The sequence below is a fragment of the Nomascus leucogenys genome, chromosome 18 (genome assembly GCF_006542625.1).
Source record: "Nomascus leucogenys isolate Asia chromosome 18, Asia_NLE_v1, whole genome shotgun sequence".
NCBI lineage: Eukaryota > Metazoa > Chordata > Mammalia > Primates > Hylobatidae > Nomascus > Nomascus leucogenys.
The window spans coordinates 100,498,563-100,525,552 of NC_044398.1; the positions used below are offsets into that span (position 1 = coordinate 100,498,563).

Genomic DNA, 26,990 nt, shown 5'->3' on the forward strand with positions numbered 1-26,990 from the left:
TGCCCTCTCCAACCTCAGCTGCTCCTAGCTCCCCCAGGGTCTTCCCACCCTCCCTTCTTTCCTCAGGGCTTGCCCACCCTCACCCTCGATTCCTCTGCCACACCTTCCTTAAGGTGGGACTCCAAGCCTCCGGGCATACGCAGTCATCCCCTTGGAAAAGGACATCTGTCCTTGGTTTAATCTAGAGACAAACAGCGCCGCTAGAGTGTGGAGAAGATGGCTACCCTCGGAGTAATGTTCCAAATGCATAAAATACACAGGACTATAGGAGAAAGCAATTATAATCCAATACACGTATCAAATTATTGAAGTAATGGATCTGTGATGTAGTAATACGTGACCTGCATGACACAGCAGCAGGTCACGCCGCAGTAACCCGGCAGCGGTGCTCGGCACAACTGGCATGGTGTCACTACCGTGATGGGACCCCTGCAGCAGGACATGGGAACACCTGTGACTTCTGATGACAGACATTTGTTGCTGATGTTCATTGGAAGGAAATGGTACGCTTTGCTGAAGGGTTAGTGAAAATTAGTAATTTCCTCCTATCCAGCCTCAGAGATCCCCTGACTTCTATCTGTGACATCCGAGCTGAGAGCCCCAGACAGAGCGTTAGGAAACCTCAGAGACCACCTAGCTACTTCTCCCTGGAAGCTCAGAGACCGGCCAAGCTCACGCCTGTCCAGCTGCTGTAAACTCAGGCCCAGAGCCCCGCACTGGCCGCTGCTGGCCCCGCATGCCACGGGGCTACCGACACTGGGGAAAGAGACAGTGGGGTTTCGGCTGGGTTGTTGTCTCCACCCTCACCAAAGAAACTCCATGGACCACCCATAGTCCCCCAGATCTGCCAGTCATACTGGGAGGGGCAGTGGGAGGGAAGACCTGAAGAAGTGATCCTGAGCTCACAAGACACCCACACTCTCTTCAAAGCCAAGGGTGCCGGCTGCCATCTTATCCATAAACCCACAAAGAAGCACAGAAAAACGCTCCACAAAATGTGACTACCCTTTGGACGAAGCACCAGCAAACCAAATGCAGCAACATCTAAAAAGGACTAGGCACCATGACCCAGAGGATGTATGACACAGTGCAAGGCTGGTTCAAAATACAAAAAGCAATGCATTGCATCTCATTACAATAAAGCACTAAGGAAAACACAGGATCATCTCGATAGATGCAGAAAATGCAGTTAACAAAAACTCCCCACCTCTACAGGACAAAACTATGGAACAGCCGAGGCAGAGAAGGGAGGGCCCAGAGTCTGACAAAGGGCACGCACGGCCTACGGCCAACATCGTGCTCGATGGCCAAAAACTGCACGCTCTCCCTAAGACCAGGGTGCCCGGCTCACCACATCCAGCCAACACCAAACTAGAGAGAGGTCTCAGCCAGGACAATTAAGGAAGAAGACAAAAGGCAGCCAGGTTGAAAGGGAAGAAATAAAACTAGCTCGAATCACAGATGATAGGATCCTGTGTGTACAAAGTCCTGCGGACTCCACTGAGAAGCTATTACAACTAACGAGAGCTCAGCAGGGTGCAGGGCAGGAAAAACCAACTGCATTTCCACACAATTTCCAGGAGCAATCTGAAAATAAAATTCACAATCCCAGCACTCTGGGAGGCCGAGGCAGGCGGATCACCTGCGGTCAGGAGTTCAAGACCACCTTATCCGTAAACGTGGTGAAACCCCGTTTCTACTAAAAACACAAAAAATTAGCCAGGTGTGGTGGTGTGCACCTGTAATCCCAGCTACTCGGGATGCTGAAGCAGGAGAATCGCTTGAACCTGGGAGGCGGAGGTTGCGGTGAGCCGAGATCGCACCACGCACTCCAGCTTGGGCAACAAGAGTGAAACTCCGTCTCAAAAAAAAAAAAAAAAAAAAAAAAAAAAAAACAGAAAAAGAAAAAGAAGGGAAGAAAATTCACAACTCTATTTTTTTTTTTTTTTCTCGAGACAAAGTCTCTGTTGCCCAGGCTGGAGTGCAGTGGTGTGAGGTCAGCTTACTGCAACCTTCTCCGCCTCCCGGGTTCAAGCGATCCTCCCACCTCAACTGGTCTCCAACTCCTGACCTTAGGTGATCCACCCACCCTGGCCTCCCAAAGTGCTGGGATTACATGTGTGAGCCACCATGCCCAGCCAATAATTCTATTTAGGATAACATTAAATAAGAATAAATGTAACAAAAGAAGCATAAAGGTTATACTCTGAAAACTACAAAGTGTTTTTGAAAGAAAGATCTAAATAAGCAGAAAGACATCCCACGTTGATAGCTCAGAAGACTTAACATGGGTTAACAATGGTAACGCCTCGTAAGCTCATCTCTAGACTCAACGCCATCCCTTCTCATCCCGGCAGGCTTTCACTGAGGGCAGTGTTTTTCAAGGCCCATCTGCATGGCAGCGTGCATGGGTGCCTCATCCTTCCTTAGAGCTGGAGAAGATTCCCTCGTTGTGTGGACACGCCACTCACTCATCCACTCATCTGATGACAAGTGCGTCGTTTCCACCTTTTGGCTGCTGTGAATAATGCTATGGGCATTCTAGCACCTGTTTTTGTCTGAATGTGTATTTTCACTTTTTTTGGGCTCATACCTAGGAGTGGGACTGCAGGGTCATATGGTAATTCTATTTCCTTTTGAGGAGCTGCCAGCCTGTTTTCCAAAGTAGCTGTACTATCTGACATTCCCACCCACGGCATACGTGGGTTCCAATCCCCCCACATCCTTGCTAACATTTGTTATTATCTGTCTTCTGATCACAGCCATCCTAGTGGGTGTGAGGTAGTATCTATCACCCTGTGGTTTTGATTTGCATTTTCCTAATGACTAATCATGTTGAGGAACTTTGCATGTGCTTATGGGCCATTTGTGTATCTCTCCTTTGGAAAAATGTCTAATAATACCCTTTGTTCCGTGCTTTATTTTTTTTTTCTCCCTCTGAGTTCTTTACATTCTGGATACAAGTGCCTTATCAGATAGACGAGTAGCAGATCGTGTCTCCTATTCGGTGGGTCTTTTCACTTTCGTGATATCACTTGAAGCACAAAAGTGCTTAAACTTGATACAAATCTAACTCATCCTTTTCTTGGTTGCTTATGCTTTTGGCAGTGTATCTAAGAAAACATTGCCTAACCCAATTGTCACATTTAATCCTATAATTTCTTCTAAGAGTGTCATAGTTTTCGCCCTTACATTCAGACCTCTAATGCATTCGGAGTGAACTTTTTTTTTTGAGATGGAGTCTCACTCCGCCACCCAGGCTGGAGCGCAGTGGTGCGATCTCGCCTCACTGCAACCTCCGTCTCCCAGGTTCGAGTGAGTCTCCTGCCTCAGCCCCCACTCCAAATAGCTGGGATTACAGGCGCACACCACCATGCCTGGCGAATTTTTGTATTTTTACTAGAGATGGGCAGCTAGTCGCGAACTCCTGACCTCAAGTGATCCACCAGCTTCAACATCCCAAAGTGCTGAGATTACAGGCGTGAGCCATCGCGCCTGGCCTGGAGTCACTTTTTTTGTTTTGTTTTTTTGGTGAGGCGGGGAGATGGGAGGCGCAGGGATGGAGTTTTGCTCTGTTGCCCAGGCTGCAGCACAGTGTCGTGATCTTGGCTCACCGCAACCTCCGCCTACCAGGTGCTAGCGATTCTCCTGCCTCAGCCTCCCAAGTAGCTGGGATTACAGGAATCACCTGGCTAATTTTTTTTTTTTTTTTTGAGATGGAGTTTCGCTCTTGTTGCCCAGGCTGGAGTGCAATAGCGTGGATCTCGGCTCACTGCAACCTCCGCCTCCCAGGTTCAAGTTATTCTCCTGCCTCATGAGTAGCTGGGACTACAGGCATGCACCACCACACCTAGCTAAAAACACACCTGTATTTTTAGTAGAGACAGGGTTTCACCATGTTGGTCAGGCGGGTCTCGAACTCCTGATCTCAGGTGATCCGCCTGCCTCGGCCTTCCAAAGTGCCGGGATTACAGGCGTGAGCCACCGCGCCCAGCCAAAATTTTGTATTTTTTAGAGACAGGTTTCTCACGTTGCCAGGCTGGTCTCGAACTCCCGACCTCAGGTGATCCACTCGCCTCAGCCTCCCAAAGTGCCGGGATTACAGGCGTGAGCCACCGCGCCCAGCCGTAAATTTTGTATTTTTAGTAGAGACAGGGTTTCCTCACGTTGGCCAGGCTGGTCTCGAACTCCCGACCTCAGGTGATCCACTTGCCTCAGCCTCCCAAAGTGCCGGGATTACAGGTGTGAGCCACCTCGCCTGGTCCTGGAGTGAGCTTTTGTGTATGGTGTGAGGAAGGGTAATAACTTTTTAATGAATTAATCATCATTGGAAAAGAATGGTGAACCAATTTGTGGCTTTCAAAAATGGCATGAAAAGGGGAAAGACGCATTTATCCTACTTTTCCTTTCCAGATGATACCACGAGTTAACCCAAAAGTTACTGGGGAGAAGTTTCTCTTTAATGAATTCCATCTCATGAATGTATCAGGCTGTGTGTGACCTTTCTGCACTCTCTAATGAGTTAATGAATTTAGGCCAGTTATGGCCATCAATGCTGCTGCTGTCACAGGGAGATGCCAGATAAAGAACACCCACCACCAGTTTCTGAACAGGGAGGGGAGAATCAACTCTGAATGTGATGCAGTGGCCAGGAGAGAGGACCACGTTCAACAACGCCACACAGATGCAAATGACCTGTTTCTTTAACAAACTGCAAGCGAAAAAATTAAAATGGGGGAAGCTACAGATTAAAATAAATGGGTTTGGATAGGAGAGTATTTAATGGCAAAATAAAAAGAAAACATTAAAAAATGAAATTGCGCAAAACTTATTTGAATCCTGTTCAAGTGAGCAACAAAACATGATGATGTACATGAAACAACTGGAAAGATAACTGACTGGACACTGAGATATTAAGCTATTACTGCTCATTTCTATGTATCAAACAGTATGGTATTGTGGGTACGCTTTTAAAAAGATTTGTATTTTAGGGATACATACTGGAATTTTTACAGGGAAAACCGATTGAGGATGCTGGGCATCAGGTCACCAGTACGGAGTGAATTTTTTACAATAAGCAGTAATTCTCCCCAGCCCCATGCATCATAACCAATCCTAAATGAATGCCAACCTGGAAAACACCAAAATAAACCATGTGAAGAGGGGAAGAGCTGCTCTTGGTGATGGGAGAATGGGGACTCTCTCTTTTATTATGCAAATTCCACTTTCCATCATGCGGGAAAATCCATTTTGAAGGCAGCTCCTCTCTGTGCCGGGGGTGGGTGATCCAGCCTAAGCTAGAATGGCGGCAAGCTCAAGGCAGCCGTGGCCCTCAGGAGAGCGTCTGGAGTCCACGGCACAGTGGGAAGCGCAATGGCAGCTAGTCTGAGGGTCTGGACGATGGCCATGCACAGATGGGGACAGAGGAGCCACTGTAGTGACTGAAGCCCAAGGCATCCACCCTCTCCAGCCAGCCCCGCCCACACCTGAAACCCACAGCGTCCACCCTGTCCACCCAGCCCTCCCACACCTGTGGCCTTCCTCTCCTTCCTGTTTGGTGAGTCGTGCCTCCACACCTGGCTGCGTACAGAGAGGCCTGCACAGGTCAGAACACAGGTTTCCAAACCCCACCCCAAGTCTGAACCTCCAGGGACACCCCGAGCTCCCCGAGGTTCTTGCATAGAGGGCACAGGCCAGAGACAGCCCAGGTGGGAAGCTTACCCTGAGTCAGCTGCCCTCACCAAGTTACATCCACAGGCTCCTGTACACGGAGAGGAGGCAGAAGACCTCTCTGCCAGGAGGTCCTCCTCAATCTCCCAAGCCCACACCACTGCCCTGCTCCATCTCCCACCACCTCCCCCTGCAGATACGGGGGCCACCCTACCCACCTCACAGGAATGATGGGAAAACCTGCCTCCCTCTAGGAGGAGGGCGTGGCACAGCTGCTGCACAGGTAAGGAACCTCGCTATGCCTTGCTCCCGTCAACACTTTTATTCTAGATTTGAAGATGTTTTGGGGAAGCCATCTCTGCACAAAAGAAGTCTACGCAGGAATACCTTCCAAGATACGGAACTACCTCAAACAGAAAATGTTACTAAAATTAATCCTCCACATAAATTATAGTTTTTTCCTTTTCCTCAAAGAAAGGGAAAAGAACCACCAAGTCATCTATACACACAAGCAACTGGCCCTGGTTTACAACGATGTAAAGACTTTTAGCCTCCTGCTACCAAAAAGCAAAGGTTTATTTCATGGTTTCTTCTTTCTTTTCCAGAGACAGGCTCTTGCTCTGTCGCCCAGGCTGGAGTGCAGTGGCAGGATCACGGCTCACTGCAGCCTCAATCTCCCAGGCTCAGGTGATCCTCCCACCTCAGCCTCCTGAGTAGCTGGGACTACAGGCACGCTCTACCACGCCCAGCTAATTTTTGTTTTTTATCTTATGTAGAGACAGGGTTTTGCCGTGTTCCCCAGGCTGGTCTCAAACTCCTGGGCGCTGATGATCGACCTGCCTCGGCCTCCCCAAGTGTTGGGATTACAGGTGAGCCGCTGTGCCCAAGCTGTTTCCCTATTTCATCAGCGCGCTTCGATGCCTATTTTTTTTAAGTGGCTACAGGGCAACAAGACTATCCCTGTGCCAAACACCAGATTCTAAAGAAAATCTACCCACATAACAAACCTGCACGTGGATCCCCTGAATCTAAAATAAAAGTTGCAATTATGAATAAATAAAGCCTTGGAATAAGGGAGGGGGGAAAAAAAGAAAATCCACATGAAGGGAAGAGCCCTGGGAGGTGGTTCCTGAGGCTGACTGCGGGCACAGCCCAGAGAGCGGTTCCCGGGACTGACTGTGGGCAGAGCCAGCCCGCAGCGCTCCTGACCCCACGGAATGTTGTGGGCTCATCTCTGGGCAGGAAGTCAGCACAAGGACAGCAGGACACGGACAGATCCTAAGAAAGCTTACGAGAGAGAAGTTCCTGTTTGGTTCAACTTTGTCACAGACAACACTGAGGGATATGAGGTTACACTGTGTACACAGAAGTAGGATTACCCGTCAGTAAGACGGTTACTATTTAACAGGAATGAGTCAAACACATCAAGGTTTCAGGGCACGTCTGAGACGCCAGGAAGACCGCCCTGGCTTTGTGCAGCTTTGGGCGGGAGGTGCGCATTCTGGCATGGCACTGGACGGGGAGGGGAGCGGGGCTACAAAAGGCAGCGGATGGCAGCAGAACTAAGCCACCTTAGAAAACAAGAGGCTCCGGCTTGACTGCTAGTTTCAATCTTAGCCCCAAAAGGGTGATGTGTTTTATTTATTTAGTTATTTATGAGACGGAGTGTCACTCTGTTGCCCAGGCTGGAGTGCAGTGGCACGATCGTGGCTCACTGCAACCTCTGCCTCCCGGGTTCAAGCGATTCTCCCGCCTCAGCCTCCTGAGTAGCTAAGACTACAGGCGCGCACCACCACGCCCAGCTAATTTTTTATATTTTTAGTAGAGACGGGGTTTCACCATGTTAGCCAGGATGGTCTCCATCTCCTGACCTCGTGATTCGCCCGCCTCGACCTCCCAAAGTGCTGGGATCACAGGCTTCTTTTATTTTGTATTTATTGCCACTATTTTTTAACAGTTGATCGCTCTGTTACCCAGGCTGGAGTGCAGTGGGATCATCCTAGTTCACTGCATCATCCATCTCCCATTTCAGCCTCTCGAGTAGCCGGGACTACAGGTGGGTGCCATCACACCAGGATGATTTTTGGCTTTTTTGTAGATATGGAGTCTCACCACGTTGACCAGTGGCTGGCCTCGAATTCCTGGCCTCAAACGATCCTCCTGCCTCAGCCTCCCAAAGGCCTAGGATTACAGGTGTGAGTCCCCATGCACAGCCAGGGTGATGTTTGAGGATTCTCAGAGAAGTTCCCAGATCCAAGACAAGGCCTTAGGGCCTCCACGACTGTGCAGAGATGAAAGCACCAACTGGCAGAATCTTAGCCAGAGCCCTGAGTGTGAAAACACAGGGCTGGAAACGCCCAGAAGGGAGAGATAAGGCCCGGTGGAGGAAAGGAGCAACTACCTCAAGGTGCCAAGAGAGGCCCCACAGGCACCAGCTGGGTGCCTCCCAGCACACAGATACAGGGCCAATTCCTAAGAAACAGAAAAGCCGAGTTGAGTCCGGAGTGCCTGCCTTGCTGAAGGGCCTGCTCTCCACCCAGCTGTGCTCTCCTCCAGCTACTGGGGGCCAGCTGGCCGTCTGTGGAGACGAGGCCGGAACCACCACCGCTCGATGCTCACGGTTCCCCTTTTCCACACGAGAGCAGCTACGACAACATGGTCACTTCTGTCTGAATCTTTCCTCCACCAACAAACCTGCACTCACGTCCCTCCAAACCGGGCTCCAGCACCTCTCACCCCCACAGAGCCCTCTATGGAGGCCTTTCTCTGACGGGCACCCCAAGCCCAGGCAGAGGCCCATGCACCACTTGGAGGCCCTTGGACCCAGCCTCTTGACCCAGACAGACTCCAGCAATCACCCGAGGTTCATCTTCAAGGTCACTTATAATGCACACAACAGCCTTCAGCTTCCCCAAACCTCATCCCAAGGCTTTATCTTCTCTCTACCCAGCACTCCGGAGCAGTCTTCAGAATGTCAACTGCCTTTCTTTACGTCTCCGGAGTTTGTGATTTCTACCCAATAAGCACCTGAAGGGCATCGAGACGCCCCTGGCCGGCTAAGACAACCCAGGCCACTTCTCTGGCCCAAGTGGACTTTCAGCAACATCTCCGATGGAGTTGTCACAACATGGTCCAAGGCTAGAAAGTACCCTTGGGAGCAGGACTCGGAGGCTTTGTGATGACAAACATGCACATGGCCAGCAGGGAGACACAGGGACAGGTAACGGAGGGAGGGCACTGAGGTACAGGGATGTGCGCCCCCGGATACTACCTGCAATACAGGCAGGAGGAGCCAGGAGCTGACCACACCGGCTCCACGTCCTGCACGCGGGTGGCTGGGTACGCATGTGGCCCCCGCACTGTCCAGAAGACAAGCAGGGGAGGATGAAGCAGAGCAGGCGCCGAGGAGAACCAGTGACCTCCCGCTCTACACCAACACACACTGCCTGGGGCCCCCAGGAAGACCTGCTGGCATGGCAGGGTCTTGCCCAGAGAAAGTTCAAGATCTGTTTGAGAACAGCCACGGTGTCCCCACCTCAGTCGCTGATGAAGATGACACAATGCAACACACTCCTCAGAAGTCGCTTTCCATCTTAAGCACAGAGCCAGGCTCTGCTAGAAATAAAACTCACACACCTTGTTTGCTCTCTGGGGATAAGACTTTTGCTGTTCCAAAATCTGTGATCTGGATGTGCATATCTTCATTTAACAAAATGTTTTCCGGTTTAAGGTCCCTGTAAAAGTAGATTTTCACATTTGAGAAGAAATACTTAGAAGAGCAACATTATTACATACTCTAAATTTTGCTGAAAACAAAATGAACGAATGACTGCGTATGATCCTTACAGACTGACAACCAGGGCTACAGGCCTAAAGCTCACAAGCAACAAGTGTGGACTGTACACAGTGGGGATTCACCGCCTCACATCTCCGTGTCATTCTAACTAGCTTTTTAATGAAGTAAAATCTATCATCTTTAACGCACAAAATGAAAGCTATGCACACTTCTGAGCTGACTTTATCAGAAACTCATGAAAAATGAGACCAGAAAGAAGTACACACAGAAGCTACAACTGAAAAAGATAACAAGCATCAGTCAAGATGGTGAAAAGAATCATTAGCTCGCCAGGAAAGACACGCAACCATTCGATGTGGTATTTGCAGGAGAGCCTCTCCACGTCAGCGCTCCACGGACGTGTGGCCTCGCCTTGGCACTCAGGCTGTGGCACAGGCAGGCATCTCAGTCACACCCATCCAGGGAGCACTCCAACCAGGCTGACCTCAAGGGCGGGGGCCATCTGGGCATCAGCTGTGGCCTGTGAGCCAAACGGTCACTGGCCCTGATCATTAAACTGACGTCCTGCAAACCCCACCCAGCCACCCCCGAGGTTACCTGTGAATGATGCCCTTGCCGTGCAAGTACTCTAAAGCAGACACAATCTCGGCCGTGTAAAATCGGGTACAGGTCTCATCGAATGAACCGATTTTGCGAATATATTTAAGTAGTTCTCCGTTTTTGGCATAACTAAGGCCGAAATCTGAATATTGTGCAGTTAAGGAAGTGTAAAAATCTTTTGTTTTGTTTTGGAACAGGTTTACTCCCTTGCCCAGGCTGGAGTGCAGGGGCACAATCATAGCTCACTGCAGCCTCAACCTCCCTGGCTCAAGCGATCCTCCCACCTTAACCAACCCAAGTGGCTGGGAATGTAGGTACGCGCTACCACGCCTGGCTCGTGTTTTTTTTTTTGTAAAAGTCATTTTTTGAAAACTAACCTTAAAAGTCTGATAAGAATTTTTAATTAAATGCAAACTGAAAGTACCTGCGGCCCAAGACAGTCATGTCACTGGATCTGACGGGCATCCCAGGCCCCAGCTCCAAGACGAGGCACCAGCATGATGAGGGGTTTCTCATCAAGAACACCATTACACGGTCTCGAGGAAACAGGAACAGAGCCTCTCAGCCCGACTGCCCCTCTGGCCCCTGGCCGTGTCTACAGCCTCAGTGAAAGGGAACCGCTGGAGACAGGGCCTACGGACCCCGACCAAAAAGCGCGTATAACTCACGTGCAGGCTTCAATGCACAAAGATCCTGGGGGCCAGCGGAGCAGGGTCGGAGAGCGCGGCAGCCCCTGCCCTGAGGCCCCGGCTTTATGTGCTGCGCATCCACGCGTGGCACTGCCCCTTCCATGCAGGCTCCTTCCGCGGATAACGTGACACATTTTGTTTTGTTTTTTTTTTAAGATGCAGTCTCGCTCTGTCGCCAGGCTGGAGTGCAGTGGCGCTACCTCGGCTCACTGCAACCTCCGCCTCCCGGATTCAAACAATTCTCCTGCCTCAGCCTCCCGAGTAGCTGGGACTACAAGCACGAGGCACCACGCCCAGCTAATTTTTGTATCTTTAGTAGAGATGGGGTTTCACCACGTTGGCCAGGATAGTCTCCATCTCTTGTCCTCGTGATCCGCCCGCCTCGGCCTCCCAAAGTGCCGGGATTACAGGCCTGAGCCACCGCACCTGGCCAAGTGACACATTTTGTAAGACAAAAGCCATGTTGTGCACTTCTACACTCATGAAGTGTGTCTGGGAGGCCCCCTCCTCTGGGCTCCATCTGTAGCCTCCTTTTCCAAGACGACTTAAGACCGACAATAAATGGATCCCAGATGCAGAGTCCCCTGAAAGCGGCAAACGTCCATCCCCATTACCGGAAACCTCCAGATACTTCACACTTACTGGCAGCCCAGGACACGGGGACCCAAATCCTTGCCTGCCCTGAGCAGTGGCTCTCGAGGCCAGGAAGGGGGGCTCACGCTCAGAGCCAGGCTAGCCTGCCTGCTCAGTTCTGGCTTCTGTTTGCCAGGGTACCATCATCTCCCACCAAGGATGAACCTGAAGCTTCAGGGCAACGAGGAGAAACCCAGAAGGGAAGGGACTTGCAACCAAGGCTGCCCAAAGTGGCCCCTGTCCAGGCCCATCTCTAAATGCAACCCACACCGAGGATGCCTGGTGGGGCAGAAGTCCCTGGGTCTCGTTCCTGTCAGGGGCGAGTGAACCTTCACAACCTCCCGCGGCTTTGGAATTTGACTTAATGACGAAGGGCAACATGGATCACTGGACAAAGACCTGGAGTTCCCACTACCTGCACTGCTCTGGCCAATCCCATTTGGAAATCAGTCAGCAAGATTCGCTCTCCTCTGGACTCTGAGCCCCCAGGAGGAGAGGACGGGAGAGGTCAAGGGTGTGCAATTCTGTTGCAGCCTCACAACCAACAAGCAGCCGTGTTCCGAGGGCTCTGCGGGAAGCCCAGAGGGACTCCCGTGGCTCAAACGGGGGCAGAGACATGCAGGGCCCCGGGGCACATGAAGGTGAGAGACAGAACATACCGTGAAGAAGCCACTGAGAGCGGGGGACAGAGGCAGGAACAGGGATGACACTGGAGGACAGCAGGCCTGCCTGGAGGCCAGCATTCTCTAAATCCTTCCACAGACCAACAGCAAAGCCCGCCCCGGGCCACGTGCCTAGCAGCTGCCCAGCCACTGCCCTGCTCCTCTCTAGGCAACATCCCAGGGAAGCACCTTGCGTCGTCTCCATTTTCTCACCTCTTATTCTTCCTTGAACAGTCTCCCCAAGAAACTGCCTACCCCCCATCAACAACTGGCACAGGGCAGATCCACGGGTCAGGCTGTGTGCACCCGACCGCTTCATAGCCCCTGGGTGGGCAGCCAGCACCCTCCATCAGAAACCGTTTGATCCCGTGGCCTCTGGGTCTCCATCATTCGAACTCAGGAGCAAGACCCCATCACAATCTCCTCTCCTCGGTGGGCCCCTCCTCGTGTTCACCCCTGCACTGGGGGAACCCAGGCTCTACTCACAGAGGAGCCAACCTCTGGGCAGCCTGCCAGCTCGCTGTGAAAGTCCTCACGGCCCTGACTCCTCCTGGAGTTCTGCTGGCAGCACCTAAGTGCCCACTCAGACCTGAATGGCGGCACCAGCGGATGCATGAAATGCCAGCCCAGCACCCGCCCCGGTCTCTCCCAGCTCAGCAGCAGACACCGCTGTGCACTAGGCTCGAGGGCAAACTCCCAGGAGCCGCCCCTGACTCCATTCTCTTGACCAGTCTGTTCGTAAGACCTCGACCACTGCCCCTGCCCCTGCTCTGGTGCCCATTCTCCCACCTGGCCTAGGAGCAGCCAGAGCAAACCCCACATTCCCTGCCACAAAGAGAAGGAAGTCCAGGCCGGGCGCCGTGGCTCATGCCTGTAATCCCAGCACTTTGGGAGGCCAAGGCGGGCGGATCATGAGGTCAGGAGATCGAGACCATCCTGGCTAACACAGTGAAACCCGGTCTCTACTAAAAATACAAAAAATTAGCTGGGCGTGGTGGCGGGCGCCTGTGGTCCCAGCTACTCGGGAGGCTGAGGCAGGAGAATGGCGTGAACCCAGGAGGCGGAGCTTGCAGTGAGCGGAGATCGCGCCACTGCACTCCAGCCTGGGCAAGAAAGCGAGACTCCGCCTCAAAAAAAAAAAAAAAAAAGAAGGACGTCCAGAGTCAGTGCCAGGCTGCCGCGGCTCAGGGGCCCAGCCCACCACAGCCTTTCATGCCCCCCCCACACTCCTGCCCAGGAGTTTAAAGAGCCCCACACTGTTACCCAGCCCTAAGACTCTTGGCAGCACATCTTGCTGCCAGGAAGCCTCTGACATGGATAGTCAGTGCTTGTCCAGCTCCTCCACCAAAATCGAAGCTTCTCGAGGGCAGAGACGCCAACCGGCATACCAGCACATCCCCATCACCCATCAACCTGCACTTGGCAAGCACCTCCAAACAAACAGAGCACACACACTCCGCCGGCAGCTGAAGGAGCTGCAGGATGGTGCTAAGAGTGGGAGCAGGCCAGAACAAAGCTCTAATACAGAAGAGCCTGGTGCTCGGGAGAGACGGGGAGGACAGGTGGGAGGACTCAGGACCCTCCCCAGGCAGGATGGGGAGGCCACGACACTTGGGCCAGATTGGAGGGTGGCAGGGGAGGAAAAGAGCAGGTGCAGACTGCACCTGCTGGGGGCGATAACGGTGTGGCGTGGCCAGCCCAGCCACTGGCAGGCCCACAGGTCAGCTGGATGGGGCAGAGGTGGGGCCCACCCCAACTTCCACCGGGCCTTGCCTCCCGGATTCCTGACCCAAGGTTTAATAACAGAAAAGATGGCGCTCTAGGGGAGCAAGGGACACCGACCAAGCAAGCCGCAGCAGAGGGGACTGTGCTGGAGCCACATCAATGGCTTCTCCGGGAGGTAACGTCCTGTGCAGACTCACAGCCACACCCTGGGGCTGCCTCGGCTGCCTCCCTGAATGTCAGCGGCCTGAGGGACCGCACTCGACAGGGAGCCGGGGCTGCTTGTGGGAACACACAAGGTCTGATTCCAAGGGAGAGGGGTGACTGGTGTGGCTTCAGACGGCACCGACCACGCAAAGGATACACAGCTTCTCGTCGTCCTGAAATGTGAAGTAAAGCTTAACAAAGAAGGGGTGATCCAGGCGCGACATGACATCCCGCTCTCTGGTTACATACGGGACCTTGTTCTCTTTTATGATATGTCGCTTCTCCAGAATTTTAACTTCAGGTGAGAGAGAAGTGAGTTACTATCAGAAACAACAAAAAACACTAAAGACATGACTCACAAAGTAACTGGTACAAATTACAGCCTTTCAAACATTGTATACACCAGCCTGGTGGTCTCTAAAGCCAACAGTGTCCTGTACCCAGAAATCAGCGCAGAAACCCCGGCCCTGCCACCCCGGCTGCCCTGCACGGCGCCGCTGGCCCTGCTCCCAGACGCACAGCTCCCTGCAGCCCATACTCACTCGCATATTCTCTGGAGGTTGCCAGTTCTCGAGCCAGGACAACCTGGTTTGGAAAGAAAAGGAGAAAAAGAAACACGCAATGTGATAACCAGGACACTGGGTCTGACAAGTCCCTCTGCCCCACACGCACGCTTCCTGTCCCCACTGAAGGCTTGAATCTACAGTGAAATATTTTGGGTCTTGTACTGACAAGTAGATCTAAAAGCCAATGCTCGTGTTAATGTGTTCTAATAGCTAAGAGAAAACATATCCATCTCTCCATTGTTTTCAGAAGCTTCTTGATCAGCTGCTGAGAGTCCTAACGGTGCAACACAAGTATAAATTCAGGAGCCTCGTCGACTGCCACGCTCTTCACGAACAGCAGGAACACAGTGGTGTCACCACAAGTGGTAGGGCACAGGGGCTTCTTTGAAAACAATTTGTCCTACTAGTATACATTCATTGCAAAGGCTGCCCTGAATTTTCATTTTTGGAAATAATTGTTATCACACATTTCGTATGAGGGCGCTTGCGGATACCATGAAGAGAGCCTGGGTGTAAAGGACGCAGGGAGCTAAACCAACAATGCATGGCCCTGCGTGCCCACAAGAGGGAGCCACCTTCCCGGGATGCAGCAGGCCTCCTGCCCTGTCCTCTCCTTAGCACCCCTGAGCCCTGCACTCAAACCCCACCTCCCAGACACAGCACTCCAGCAGGGCAGGCATCCCAAACAGCGGAGAGACCCTCCACTCGGACTAGCCTGGGGCACACCCTGAGGCACCAGACTGGAAATTCCTGGTGGGCCCACAGTTTAGCCAAGTTTAGCCAGAGCGCATGAGACAGCTGTGCCAGGGAGGCCCCACCACCACCAAGTGGTACACAAGTGTCTCCTAAGACACCCACAGGGGGACAGCCTATGGAGCAGGGAACAGAGGAAACCCGCCCTGTTACATTCCTGGGAGCTGGCAGGAAGACCTTCAGGAGGCCACAGGGCCAGGTCCACCTGGCTCCGGGCTGTGAGCTGCAATCCGGGGCAGGACTCCTGACGGACACGTCAGAAGAGATCCTGGAAAGCACCAAGTGAGACGCCCTGCGGCGCTCAAGAAGAATGAAGTTGGATTCTGGGGACTCTACGTACTCAAGATCTTCCCAGAGGAATACGCCACACATGGATGGCTCTCAGCTGCCGGGGAGAAAGGGGAAGTGGGCCAGGCAGGGCTCCCCTCTCTAGCTCATGTTTCTGGGAGGTCACATTTCTCCACAAGAGCACGTGCTAGCTTCATAAGTAGAAAAAAGGAAGAAAGAATTGTGAGCGAGCACTGATATTTAGTGGAACGCTTTCTAAGGGGATACTGATGTCATCTTTCTGTTGTCTAAACTCAACACTTCACAAGCAGGTTTCCTACAGGAAGGAAGGATCCTCTTCCAGAGAATGGCGCGTGACGTGTCCCTCCCTGGAGGTTGTGACCGTTCTCAGGGGGCCTCCCGGCTCTCCGGTGCTGCACCTGGCTCTTGCCCAGCCTCCTAACTATCACTGTCCTTTCCCCTCCCCTGGAAATCAACTTTAATGTGATCTCCATTTCAGGAAAGCTGAGAAAGAACTGAGGGTAGCACATGTAATCTGAGACCCAGTATTGTGGATTCCAAACAGCCCCATGGAGGAGCCTCCGGCTCACCGTGCTCTCCCGGGCACCTCCCTGGTGCAGGTTCAGAAAGACACGGACCACAGCCTCTGGAGGGACAGTGCCTGCTCTCCACCCATCTCCAGAACCCAGGGAAACAGGCAGTTTCACAAATGAGTCTTCCTTTTTCAGTCGAGATACATGTAAGGGCCATGTATGGTGACACATGCCTGTGGTCCTAGCTACTCAGGAGGCTAAGGCAGGAGGATCGCTTAAGCCCACGTGGTGAAGGCTGCAGTGAGCTATGATCACACCACTGCACTCCAGCCTAGGTGACAGAGCAAGACCCTGTTTCTAAAAGGATAAATACATACATAATAAAATAAAGTTGAATTAAAGAGAGAAATATATGGAAGTAAAACTGAGGCCAAGCACAGTGGCTCACACCTGTAATCCCAACACTTTGCAAGGCTGAGGAGAGAGAATCACTTGAGCCTAGGAGTTCAAGACCAGTCTGGGCAACAAAGTGAGACCCTGTCTCTACAAAAAATTTTAAAATTAGCTGGGCACGGTGGTGCATTCCTATAACTGCAGCTACTTGGGAGGCTGAGGCAAGAGGATCACTTGAGCCCAGGAAGTCGAGGCTGCAGTGAGCTATGATCATGCCATTGCACTCAAGCCTGGGCGACAGAGCAAGACTCTGTCTCAAAAAACAAGTAAAGCTGAGAAAAGAGGAGGCCTCCTCTTTCACTGCGTGGTTGTAAGCAGCCATGCACAGTGCCCAAGGTTTTCCAAAGAGTTTCTTCTTTCTGAAAGGATCTGAGTCCCCACACTTTGGGGACTAGTCTCATGGTTAAGGGACTTTTCATGAGGGCATAATCCTTTTATAAAAAAATTATTTCATAAAACCTACAATTGAAAAAATCTAAAGCGTAAGGGCAGCAAAAGTTAACGTTAATTAAAACAATATGTTGGGAATATGGGTAAGCTATATTTCATGTTTTTCTTTGCATTGTGCAAAATTTCATATATGTAAAAAAGAGAAAAAAAGGAAAATAAACCTCACATATAGTTTCTTCACAAAGGCCAGGCAAGAAAGAATTATTCAGGAACTCACCCAGGCTCTCCAGAGCGAGGTGCCCCCAGGGCTCCCTGGAATGGCCCTAGCACACACACATGGTGGCCACCTTGGCGACCACGCGACTGTGGCAGCACGGGACTCTGTCTCTTTATAGAGGCCCAGATGGAGACAGTGCACCCCGAGTTGCTCAGGCCTCCCCTGAACCTGTTACAACCTTCACTAAATCCACAACCACACACGGCTTCATGGGTCCCACGTCAGCAAAACGTCCCATGTCAGCTGCTTTGAACCTTCATTTCTTTGCTTTCAGAGGAAAAAACACCCCGAGACAGGTAACAAGTGTGACTTGACAGTACTACGACAATACTTCTGTTCGTGAAACTCGGGACACAAGAATCTGGAGGCTGTGTCTCCAGCAAATGTCCAGAGCGTACTGTTTTATGTATTTAAAAAAACAAAACAGAGAAATAAAAAAAGGTCAATAAATGTCCCCAAAAACCTCTGGAGAGATATTAACTTTCAATCTAAGAACAAGAACAGCTTCCCAGGGCCCTGCCAGTGAGACACAAGGACACAGAATGTAACCTGCTGATGCCAGGTTAAAATGAAGTTAACTACATTAGAAAAAACCTCCGCAGACCATCAAGAGATGTGTCTAACGTTCTCATCTACAAAACCGGGTTAAATATTTAGCCACTCATCACGTGATCTGCTTGGGGGGTACCCAGCCCCCAAAGACTCAAGTGGCGTTCACAACAGGTGACACCCCTCAAGGGGCCCGAGACCTCCTGCCGGGAAGGACACCAGCCTTGGTTGTAGTTTCCGGCAAGCCCCGAGGAAGGTGAGCCTCCCCAAGGAAATCACATGCGTCTGACACCCAGCAGCAGCAAATACTCACCGTGGAAAAAGAGCCTTCCCCAAGAATTTTCCCAAACTTGAAGTCCTCAGGCCGCTTCTTCCGAGGCTGCGGCAGAGGCTGGGCGTGCTGCAGGGAGCCGGCGCCGGGCCGAGGCTCGGCTGCAGTGCCGTCCATGGCGGGTCCCTGCCTGCTGCCACCAGGAATGCCAGGAGGCGTGCTGGACTCAGTCTGGGTCCTCACCATTGATGGGGATGGGCAGGAACATAACACCACGCTGGACTGGATGGGCACGGCGTCATACTAGGCGAAAAAGAGGAAAAGGAGGTAAGGCTCAAGGCAGCTGCCTTGTTCTCAATGCACGGACTAAGGTGTAAGGACCTCATCTCAACGCTCAAAAACAAACCCCAAGCACAGGGCAGGCCAGCTGAGCCCCGCAGTCCGCTGTGAGCTGCCGGCCTCCTCTCCCGAGTCCTGCCCGCGCCATGGCTGCCCGCTACTCCACCGGGCAGCGCCTCGCCCTCCTCTTCTCCCTTGCGCTGCCTGAGCCTCCAGCCAACTCATCCCAAGGCCAAGGTAACCTAAGCAGAGATAGCACGGCACATCTTTAATTGTGGGGGGGATGGAGAGATAAGAGTGATGATCGCATGTGTTTACAATACACAGAGACGCCCAGTGCTGGCAAGACTATAAGAAAGCGAGCATACTCACACCACTGCGGCTGGCACCAAAAACCGGGATTGCAGTGGAAATGTTTTTGGAAAGCAGTTTGGCAACTGTCAACAAAGCGACTACAGAACAGTTGTCAATGAGACACAGAAATACGAAGGAGAGGAGGGAGGGCAGAAACCCAGTTAACAATGTAAGCGGGCACGGAGGGAAGATCAGCATGCAAAGCTAGGTCGGCAAGACGTGCAAGGTGCACCCACAGCCACAACAATCCCTCCCCAGACCCCAACGTGTCCTCACGGTGGTGGCAGTGGCCCCCAGCACTACAGAAGAACAACGCAAGGCGAGCTCAGGTGCGCTGATGGTGGTTTCTGATACAACTCCCCACTCAGAACCCTGGAGAGCTCTTGACTGCATCTCTCAGTAGGGTCCTGAAGTCCATGCTATGTCTGAAGACACAGGGTCTCCTCCTGCGTCTGTGCCAGGACAGAGGGACTGTCACGAGCCAAGCTGCAATCCTTTTAAACACTAAAAACGGCCGGGCGTGGTGGCTCATGCCTGTAATCCCAACACTTTGGGAGAACGAGGCGGGTGGATCCCCTGAGGTCAGGAGTTCAAGGTCAGTCTGACCAACATGAAGAAACCCCTTCTATACTAAAAATACAAAATTGGGCCGGGACAGTGGCTCATGCCTGTAATCCCAGCACTTTGGGAGGCCAAGGCAGGGTCAGGAGTTCAAGACCAGTCTGGCCAACATGGTGAAACCCCATTTCTACTAAAATCACAAAATTTAGCTGGGCATGGTGGCGGACGCCTGTCATCCCAGTTACTCAGGAGGCTGAGGTAGGAGAATCGCTTGAACCTGGGAGGCGGAGGTTGCAGTGAGCTGAGATCGCCCCACTGCACTCCAGCCTGGAGGACAACAGCAAGACTTCATCCCAAAAAAAAAAAAAAAAAAAAAAAAAAAAATTAGCCAGGTGTGGTGGCGCATGCCTGTAGTCCCAGCTACTCGGGAGGCTGAGGCCGGAGAATCACTTGAACCCGGGAGTCGGAGGTTGCAGTGAGCCGAGATCACACCACTCGACTCCAGCCTTGGTGACAGAGGGAGACTCTGTCTCAAAACAAACAAACAAACAAAAATACAAAACTGTTACAGATACTAACATTGGAAAAGTGTTACAGGCATGGCTACAGAAGAGACAAGAAAACCACAACATGAAACCATGGTCATTAAAGTATCGGGATTATGGATTTTTCTTTTATGACAACTTTTTTGTTGGAGGCGGGGAAACAAGGTCTTGCTCTGTTGCCAAGGCTGGAGTGCAGTGGCGCAATCGATCGTAGTTCAATACAGCCTCGAACTTCTGGGCTCAAGCAATCCTCTGGTCTCAGCTTCCCAATGTGCTGGGATTACAAGTTTGCACCATCGAGCCCAGCTATGACACAAATCCAGGCTAAACATAACGTGAAGCCTAAGGTTGCCAGCTCTATAGAAGGTGGGCTGCAGCCCTGAGGGTGGAGAAACGTTCTCATGTGTCCGAGAGGCTGGCTGAGCAGCCGGAGCAAGCACCAGGCTTTGGCTTCCCTGAAGCACGGAACCCTCTAGCCTCGCAGGCTCACAAAGAACAAAGTAAACTCTTGAATCAAGACTCAGTGGGAAAAAGGTCATAATCACCAGGCTCGGGGCCAGCAAGAACCGTAATGGGCCTGGGCTGTCCTCGCAAGGCTGGCTAGCCATGGGCGTACCTGGACACAGCACAGGGGCTCCGAGGCTGCCCTGGACTGTGGAACAGAAGGACTGCACTGATCTGTAGGGATCCGCGCAAGGGAAGGGAGACAGGAGGAGCCGGCACTTCACACTGCACCGTCCCAGGCACCACAGCATTGCTGCAAATTAACTTGGCCGCTCCCATAAGCGGCCATCAGTGTTACACAGGTCGGGGAGGGGAGAGCACCACCTGTCTCTGCCACGCCATCCCCCCCACACCTGTCCCACCACCATGTGCATCTGATCAACGTGGGCGTAAGTTCATCTGTGTGCCCAGCCCCCAAGCACAGATCAAGGACACAGCAAGAGGGGAGTACAGGACAGTGGCAAACTCTGGCCTCCGGCAAGGTGGGCTCCAGCTGCGTGTCCACCAGAGGCAGGCGCCAGCCCAGACCTGGTTTCCAAGGCCAGATGCAGAGCAGCACCTGTGGGGTGCAGAGCTAGAGGCCAGCCAGAGGACAGCACGCATGACATGCTTCAATTTCAGCAGAGATTCAAGGGAACACACTGCTTTATTAAAAACTGACAAGTGAGCCACTGAGTAAAATCTCATACGTGAACAAATTTTATGTTTTTAGTTTCATTCATTTATTTATGACTGACTGACTGACTGAATAAGAGTCTCGCTCTGGCTGGGCACGGTGGCTCACATTTGTAACCCCAGCACTTTGGGAGGCCGAGGCGGGCGGATCACGACGTCAGGAGATCGAGACCACGGTGAAACCCCGTCTCTACTAAAAATACAAAAAAATTAGATGGGCGTGGTGGCGGGCGCCTGTAGTCCCAGCTACTCAGAGAGGTTGAGGCAGGAGAATGGCGTGAACCCGGGAGGCGGAGCTTGCAGTGAGCCGAGATCGTGCCACTGCACTCCAGCCTCGGTGACAGAGCGAGACTCCGTCTCAAAAAAAAAAAAAAAAAAAAAAAAAAAGTCTCGCTCTGTTGCTCAGGCTGAGTGCAGTGGTGCAATCACAGCTCACTGTGGCCTCGACCTCCCAGGCTCACGTGATCCTCCTGTCTCAGCCTCCCAAGTAGCTGGGATTACAGGTACACACCACCATACCCAGCTACATTTTTTTTTTTTGAGACTGAGTCTCGCTCTGCCGTCCAGGCTGGAGTACAGTGGCGCCATCTCGGCTCACTGCAAGCTCCGTCTCCTGGGTTCACGCCATTCTCCTGCCTCAGCCTCCCGAGTAGCTGGGACTACAGGCGCCCGCCACCACACCCGGCTAATTTTTTGTATTTTTAGTAGAGACGGGGTTTCATCGTGTTAGCCAGGATGGTCTCGATCTCCTGACCTTGTGATCCGCCTGCCTCAGCCTCCGAAAGTGCTGGGATTCCCAGCTGCTTTTTAAATATTTTGTAGAGATGGGGTCTCACTACGTTGCGTAGGCTGATCTCAAAGTCCTAGGCTGAAGTGATCCTCCCGCCTCAGCCTCCTGAGTTGCTAAGGCTACAGGTATGAGCCACCATGCCTGGCCCACGAATGCTTTTTTAAATGACAAAATGTGAGAGGCTAATTCATGGGCCTGGAAAAACATAATTGTACACTGACTTTCCTCCAGACCCAACAAGTCCGGCAAAGGTGCCGACACAGCTGTCACTCAGAAGCTCCTGGCCAGGCAGTGGGGCAGCACTGTTTCTCCACGGTGAAAAGGACCTCACCTGAGAGGCGCCGTTAAGCCACACTCAAGAACAGCTGGGTTTCCCATTAGTCAGCGCCATGGCTGAGGAGGGCCACGGAGGTACCAGAAGTCCACAACCACAGAACGCAAGGGAAGCTGACACCCCATCTAATGGGCTGCTCTAGGGAAAGGGGACCTTGATATCAAGCACTGCCTGAGGGACACAAAACAGCAAAGCATGCGGCCAGGGCCGTCAGGAACACTTTCCAAGAAAAGCTACCTTCAGCTCAAACCTCCCAACCACTAACTGGAGAAGAGTTTCAGCTCCTGAAGAGCCGACCCCCAAACAACAGACGACTGAGGTCAAGTCTGACGACACTCATTCAAACGTGTGTTCTGGAGACCTTTCTTTTTCATCGAAGCGGTCTCCGTGGTTACTAAACCGTCTCCAGGCAGATGCTCAAAGGGGAGCACTGCCCCTTGGAAAGTACAAGTTTGCTCTTGACCCAGCCCCTGCTCCAGACACCAGCCAGGCAGTATGGCCTGCGGCTCCTGGGCAGCATGGCGGTTGCCAGGCAGACCACGAGGCACACTGGAAGCCAACAGGCTATCACGACAAGACTCGACCTGACCGCTGGACCCTGTGACACTGAGCCACCCTGTCCCCCAGCTCAGGGAGACGTGGAGCATCGTGTGGACAAGTCTCTTCACTCCCTCAACACCGTCCACACACAGGGACCCCAAGGGCTACGCAGGCCGCCCAGGCCACCTGAGCAGGTGTGAGAGGAGACAGGAGGCGCCCTGAGGACTGAGTTTTGAAGGACAGGAAGTGTGTGCTTTGCTAGTACTAGTGTTGTCGGCTATGGAGTGTCAGAGGGAGACATAAATGAGTCAGAAGATCCGCTGCAGACGTGCATCTGAGCATCCCTTGTGGCACTAGAGGACTCCCAGCCCAGTCCCCAAAACACTTGGTCAGCTCACATGTGGTATCAAAGCTCCTCCCGATGTGTCGTGTCCACAGCAGTGTGAGAACAGACCGCTGGCTGGGCCAGTCACAGGCAGCGTCGTGTGGCTGCCTCTACGTGGGCTCCTTCTGGGAGCTGCTGGCCACGAGGCCGCGCTAACACCCGACCCACAGCGTGGGTGCCCAGTCTGGGGAACGCAGGGCCCTGGCACACAGTCTATCCTGGTGTCTCTCACCAGGGCGACTGTGACCCCAGGGAGACTTAGCAATGTCTAAGTTTTGCTTCTTGTTGGTTGTCATAACCGGGGCAGGAGAGAAAGCGTTACTGGCACCTGCTGGGTAGAGGTGGGGGTGCTGCTCAACATGCTACCAGGAACAGGTCTCCACACAACGGAGGGACCCAGGCCACAGGGCAACCACTCCCGGCTGAGAAACCCTGCTCTGTCTTCATAGACTCTACCCCCACATCAGAAAGAAACCCACCAAGTCTTAGTGGCCTCCCTCCAAGCGCTCAGCACAGAGTGGGCCACGTGTGCAACGTGGCCCTGCAGCCTCACCTGGGACGGGGGAGGACAGAAACACAGGCACGGGCACAGGGAGCCTGGGACAGAGGGGGAAGGGCCCAGGCTGAAGAAGCGTAGTTTAAAATCCTCATGCTATGTTTGGGCAACAGGAAGAACCTTATTTCCACAATACACACAGTGTGAAACGGCAGTGAGATTCCCCACAAGGCGACGTGACTTTAAATGGAGAAAACTGTACTGGAGCGGGACCAAGAGCCCCATGGAACAGTGAGTCCACGGCAGACAGGAGCTAAGGGGCCGAAGGGAACGGAGGGCGTCTGGGGAGGAAAGCAGCGCAGACTGGCCAGTGCATGGAAAATGAGAGGAGCGGGGGACACACCCCTACGGGGTGACAGTGCTACTTCCTCAGCAGCAGAGGGTGAGACCCCTACTGTGGGACGATGCCACTAATCCCGACATCCGGGCAGAAGCCCATCTTCCTGGTGAGAGGTGCCCGCGATCCATCCTCCTCGCAGACACTGGCGGACACTCCGGCAGCAAGTGCCGCCTCCCCCTGGTAGATTCTTCTGGACTCCGGGCTCAGCTGTCACAGCACAGGTTTTGGCTAAAACTCTGCTTGACAATGCTGTTTCCAAATGTCAGCCTTTGACATTTCACTTGCTGTGGGATTATACCCAGTAATTTCTCTGATTTTTTTTTTTTTTTAACTAACTAAGCAAACTCTCAGCACAGAAGTGGGATGAAAAACACATCTAGCAAGCCAGGTCTGACTGCCATGAAGAACGCCTTGTTTCTTCTGCGGTGCAGCACGCAACTGCAGAGCGAGAGCCATTCCGGCCAGGAAAGCACTGGAAACAAGATCCGCTGGGTGTATCTGACCTACAGCCTGTTCCCTGCCGGGCTAGGAGATAGTGTCATCTTTCACGGAAGGAGCCACACCCCCACGCACCCCACCCCAGCAGCAGATAAAGGAGCATGAAGCTCCACCTCCCGCACCCTGGGTATATTCTTAGCACTGTACCCCATGGCGGATCGGTGATTTGAGACAGTAGTTAGAAAAACATTGTGTTCTATCTACTTCCCAGAGCCTGTCACAAGAGAAAGGTTTAAGCCAGGTTTTTTCCTATCTGTAAACATTAATGCACCTAATGCTAAATTTTTTTTTTTTTTGAGACAGAGTCTCCCTCTGTTGCCCAGGCTAGAGTGCAGTGGCATGATCTTGGCTCACTGCAACCTCTGCTTCCTGGGGTTCAAGTGATTCTCCCGCCTCAGCCTCCCCAGTAGCTGGGACTACAGGCACCGACCACCACACCCGGCTAATTTTCATATTTTTAGTAGAGATGGGGTTTCACCACATTGGCCAGGCTGGTCTCGAACTCCTGACCTCAACTGATCTACGTGCCTCGGCCTCCCAAAGTGCCGGGATTACAGGCGTGAGCCACCGGGCCCAGCTCTAAATCTTATTTTTAAAAGATGACTGGCCACATCAACCAGCCCAAAAGACTCAAAGGTGTGAATAAGCTTCTCCCCACAGGAGTACCCGCCACCTGAGGACACATCAACATAAACACTTACTTGTCTTATTTTGCTGTGCACACCTGTCTGAAACCATAAGCATGCAGTGGGCAGGTGCACAATGACCTGGAGCCTGAGCTGAGCCCTGGCCTGCTTTTGATTTGGTGGATATGAGCTAGAAGGCTCAGCCAGAGTCAGAGGACAGAGGGTGTGTACTCATGAGATGCAGGGATGGGGGAGATGCGGGGGACCGGGCCAAGCTGAAGGGGCATGGAGAAGATGACAAGTTCACAACCACCAGATGGGCAGCGCCTCCAGCATAGACTCCACAGCCCTCCACCTGAATTCCCAGGACCCCACTGTCTTCACTTCAGGACCCTCTCCAGCCCCTGCATCCGCCCCCACCAGGCAGGCACATCTGTGTTGTTCGCACAGCTCGCGGCCTATCTGGCAACCCCAAGTCCACAGTCTTGGAGGCATTATGGGGAGACATGAGGCTCTATCCTGCTCAGTTGCACACAGTGCAGGACGTGCAGTGACATCTGCAGCACAACACACTCTCCAAAGCCGTAAGAACATAGTCAATCTAGCCAGGCGCAGTAGATCACACCTATAATCCCAGCACTTTGGGAGGCCAAGGTGGGGGGGATCACTTGAGCCCAGGAGTTCAAGACCAGCCTGGGCAACACAGTGAGACCCGTCTCCACAAAACTTAGCCAGGTGTAGTGTGTGCACCTGTAGTCCCAGCTACTTGGGAGGCTGAGGCACGGAGACTGCTGGAGTCCAGGAAGTCAAGGTTGCAGTGAACTGAGATTGCACCACCGCACCCCAGCCTCGGTGACACAGTGAGACATGATCTCAAAATAAACAAAAGTTAAAAAGAGGGTGGGTGTGGTGGCTCACACCTGTAAGCCAAGCACTTTGGGAGGCTGAGGCGGGCGGATCACCTGAGGTCAGGAGTTCGAGACCAGCCTGACCACATGGAGAAATCCCGTCTCTACTAAAAATACAAAAAAACTAGCCGGGCTTGTTGGTGCATGCCTGTAATCCCAGCTACTTGGGAGGCTGAGGGAGGAGAATCGCTTCAACCTGCAAGGCAGAGGTTGCAGTGAGCTGAGATCACGCCATTGCACACCAGCCTAGGCAACAAGAGTGAAATTTCGTCTCAAAAAAAAAAAAAAAAAAAAATAGGCTGGGCACAGAAGCCAAAGTGGGTGGATCACTTGAGCCCATGAGTTCAAGACCAGCCTGGGCAAACACAGCAAAACCCCATCTCTACTAAAAATATAAAAATTAACCAGGCATGGTGGCATGTGCCTGTGGTCCCAGCTACTGGAGAGGCTGAGGCAGGAGAATCACTTGAACCTGGGAAGTGGAGGTTGCAGTGAGCCAAGATCATGCCACTGTACTCCAGCCTGGGCCTCAGAGCAAAACTGTCTTCAAAAAAGAAAAAAAAAAAAGGCCGGGTGCAGTGGCTCATGCCCCTAATTCCAGCACTTTGAGAGGCAGAGGCGGGTGGATCACCTGAGGTCAGGAGTCTGAGATCAGCGTGACCACATGGAGAAATCCCGTCTCTACTAAAAATATAAAAAAACTAGCCGGGCTTGTTGGCGTATGCCTGTAATCCCAGCTACTTCGGAGGCTGAGGGAGGAGAATCGCTTCAACCTGCAAGGCAGAGGTTGCAGTAAGCTGAGATCACGCCATTCCACTCCAGCCTAGGCAACAAGAGTGAAATTTCATCTCAAAAAAAAAAAAAAAATAGGCCGGGCGCAGAAGCCAAAGTGGGTGGATCACTTGAGCCCATGAGTTCAAGACCAGCCTGGGCAAACACAGCAAAACCCCATCTCTACTAAAAATATAAAAATTAA

General features: G+C 52.4%; 1 protein-coding gene across 4 annotated transcripts in view; it reads right to left on the bottom strand.

The window, feature by feature from the left end:
• The window catches only part of LOC100593010 (3-phosphoinositide-dependent protein kinase 1), a 71,800-nt gene that overhangs the window by 25,884 nt on the left and 18,926 nt on the right, over positions 1–26,990 (bottom strand). For 3 of the 4 annotated variants that reach the window (XM_030798915.1, XM_030798912.1, XM_030798914.1), the window contains exons 2-6: positions 18,102–18,362; positions 14,522–14,564; positions 14,137–14,274; positions 10,064–10,208; positions 9,307–9,404 (exon numbers count right to left, since the gene is read on the bottom strand). In XM_030798915.1, coding sequence (XP_030654775.1) covers positions 9,307–9,404; positions 10,064–10,208; positions 14,137–14,274; positions 14,522–14,564; positions 18,102–18,362 — 685 coding nt within the window. The remainder of the gene's footprint in view (positions 1–9,306; positions 9,405–10,063; positions 10,209–14,136; positions 14,275–14,521; positions 14,565–18,101; positions 18,363–26,990) is intronic. The other variant, XM_030798913.1, reaches the window with a different exon arrangement.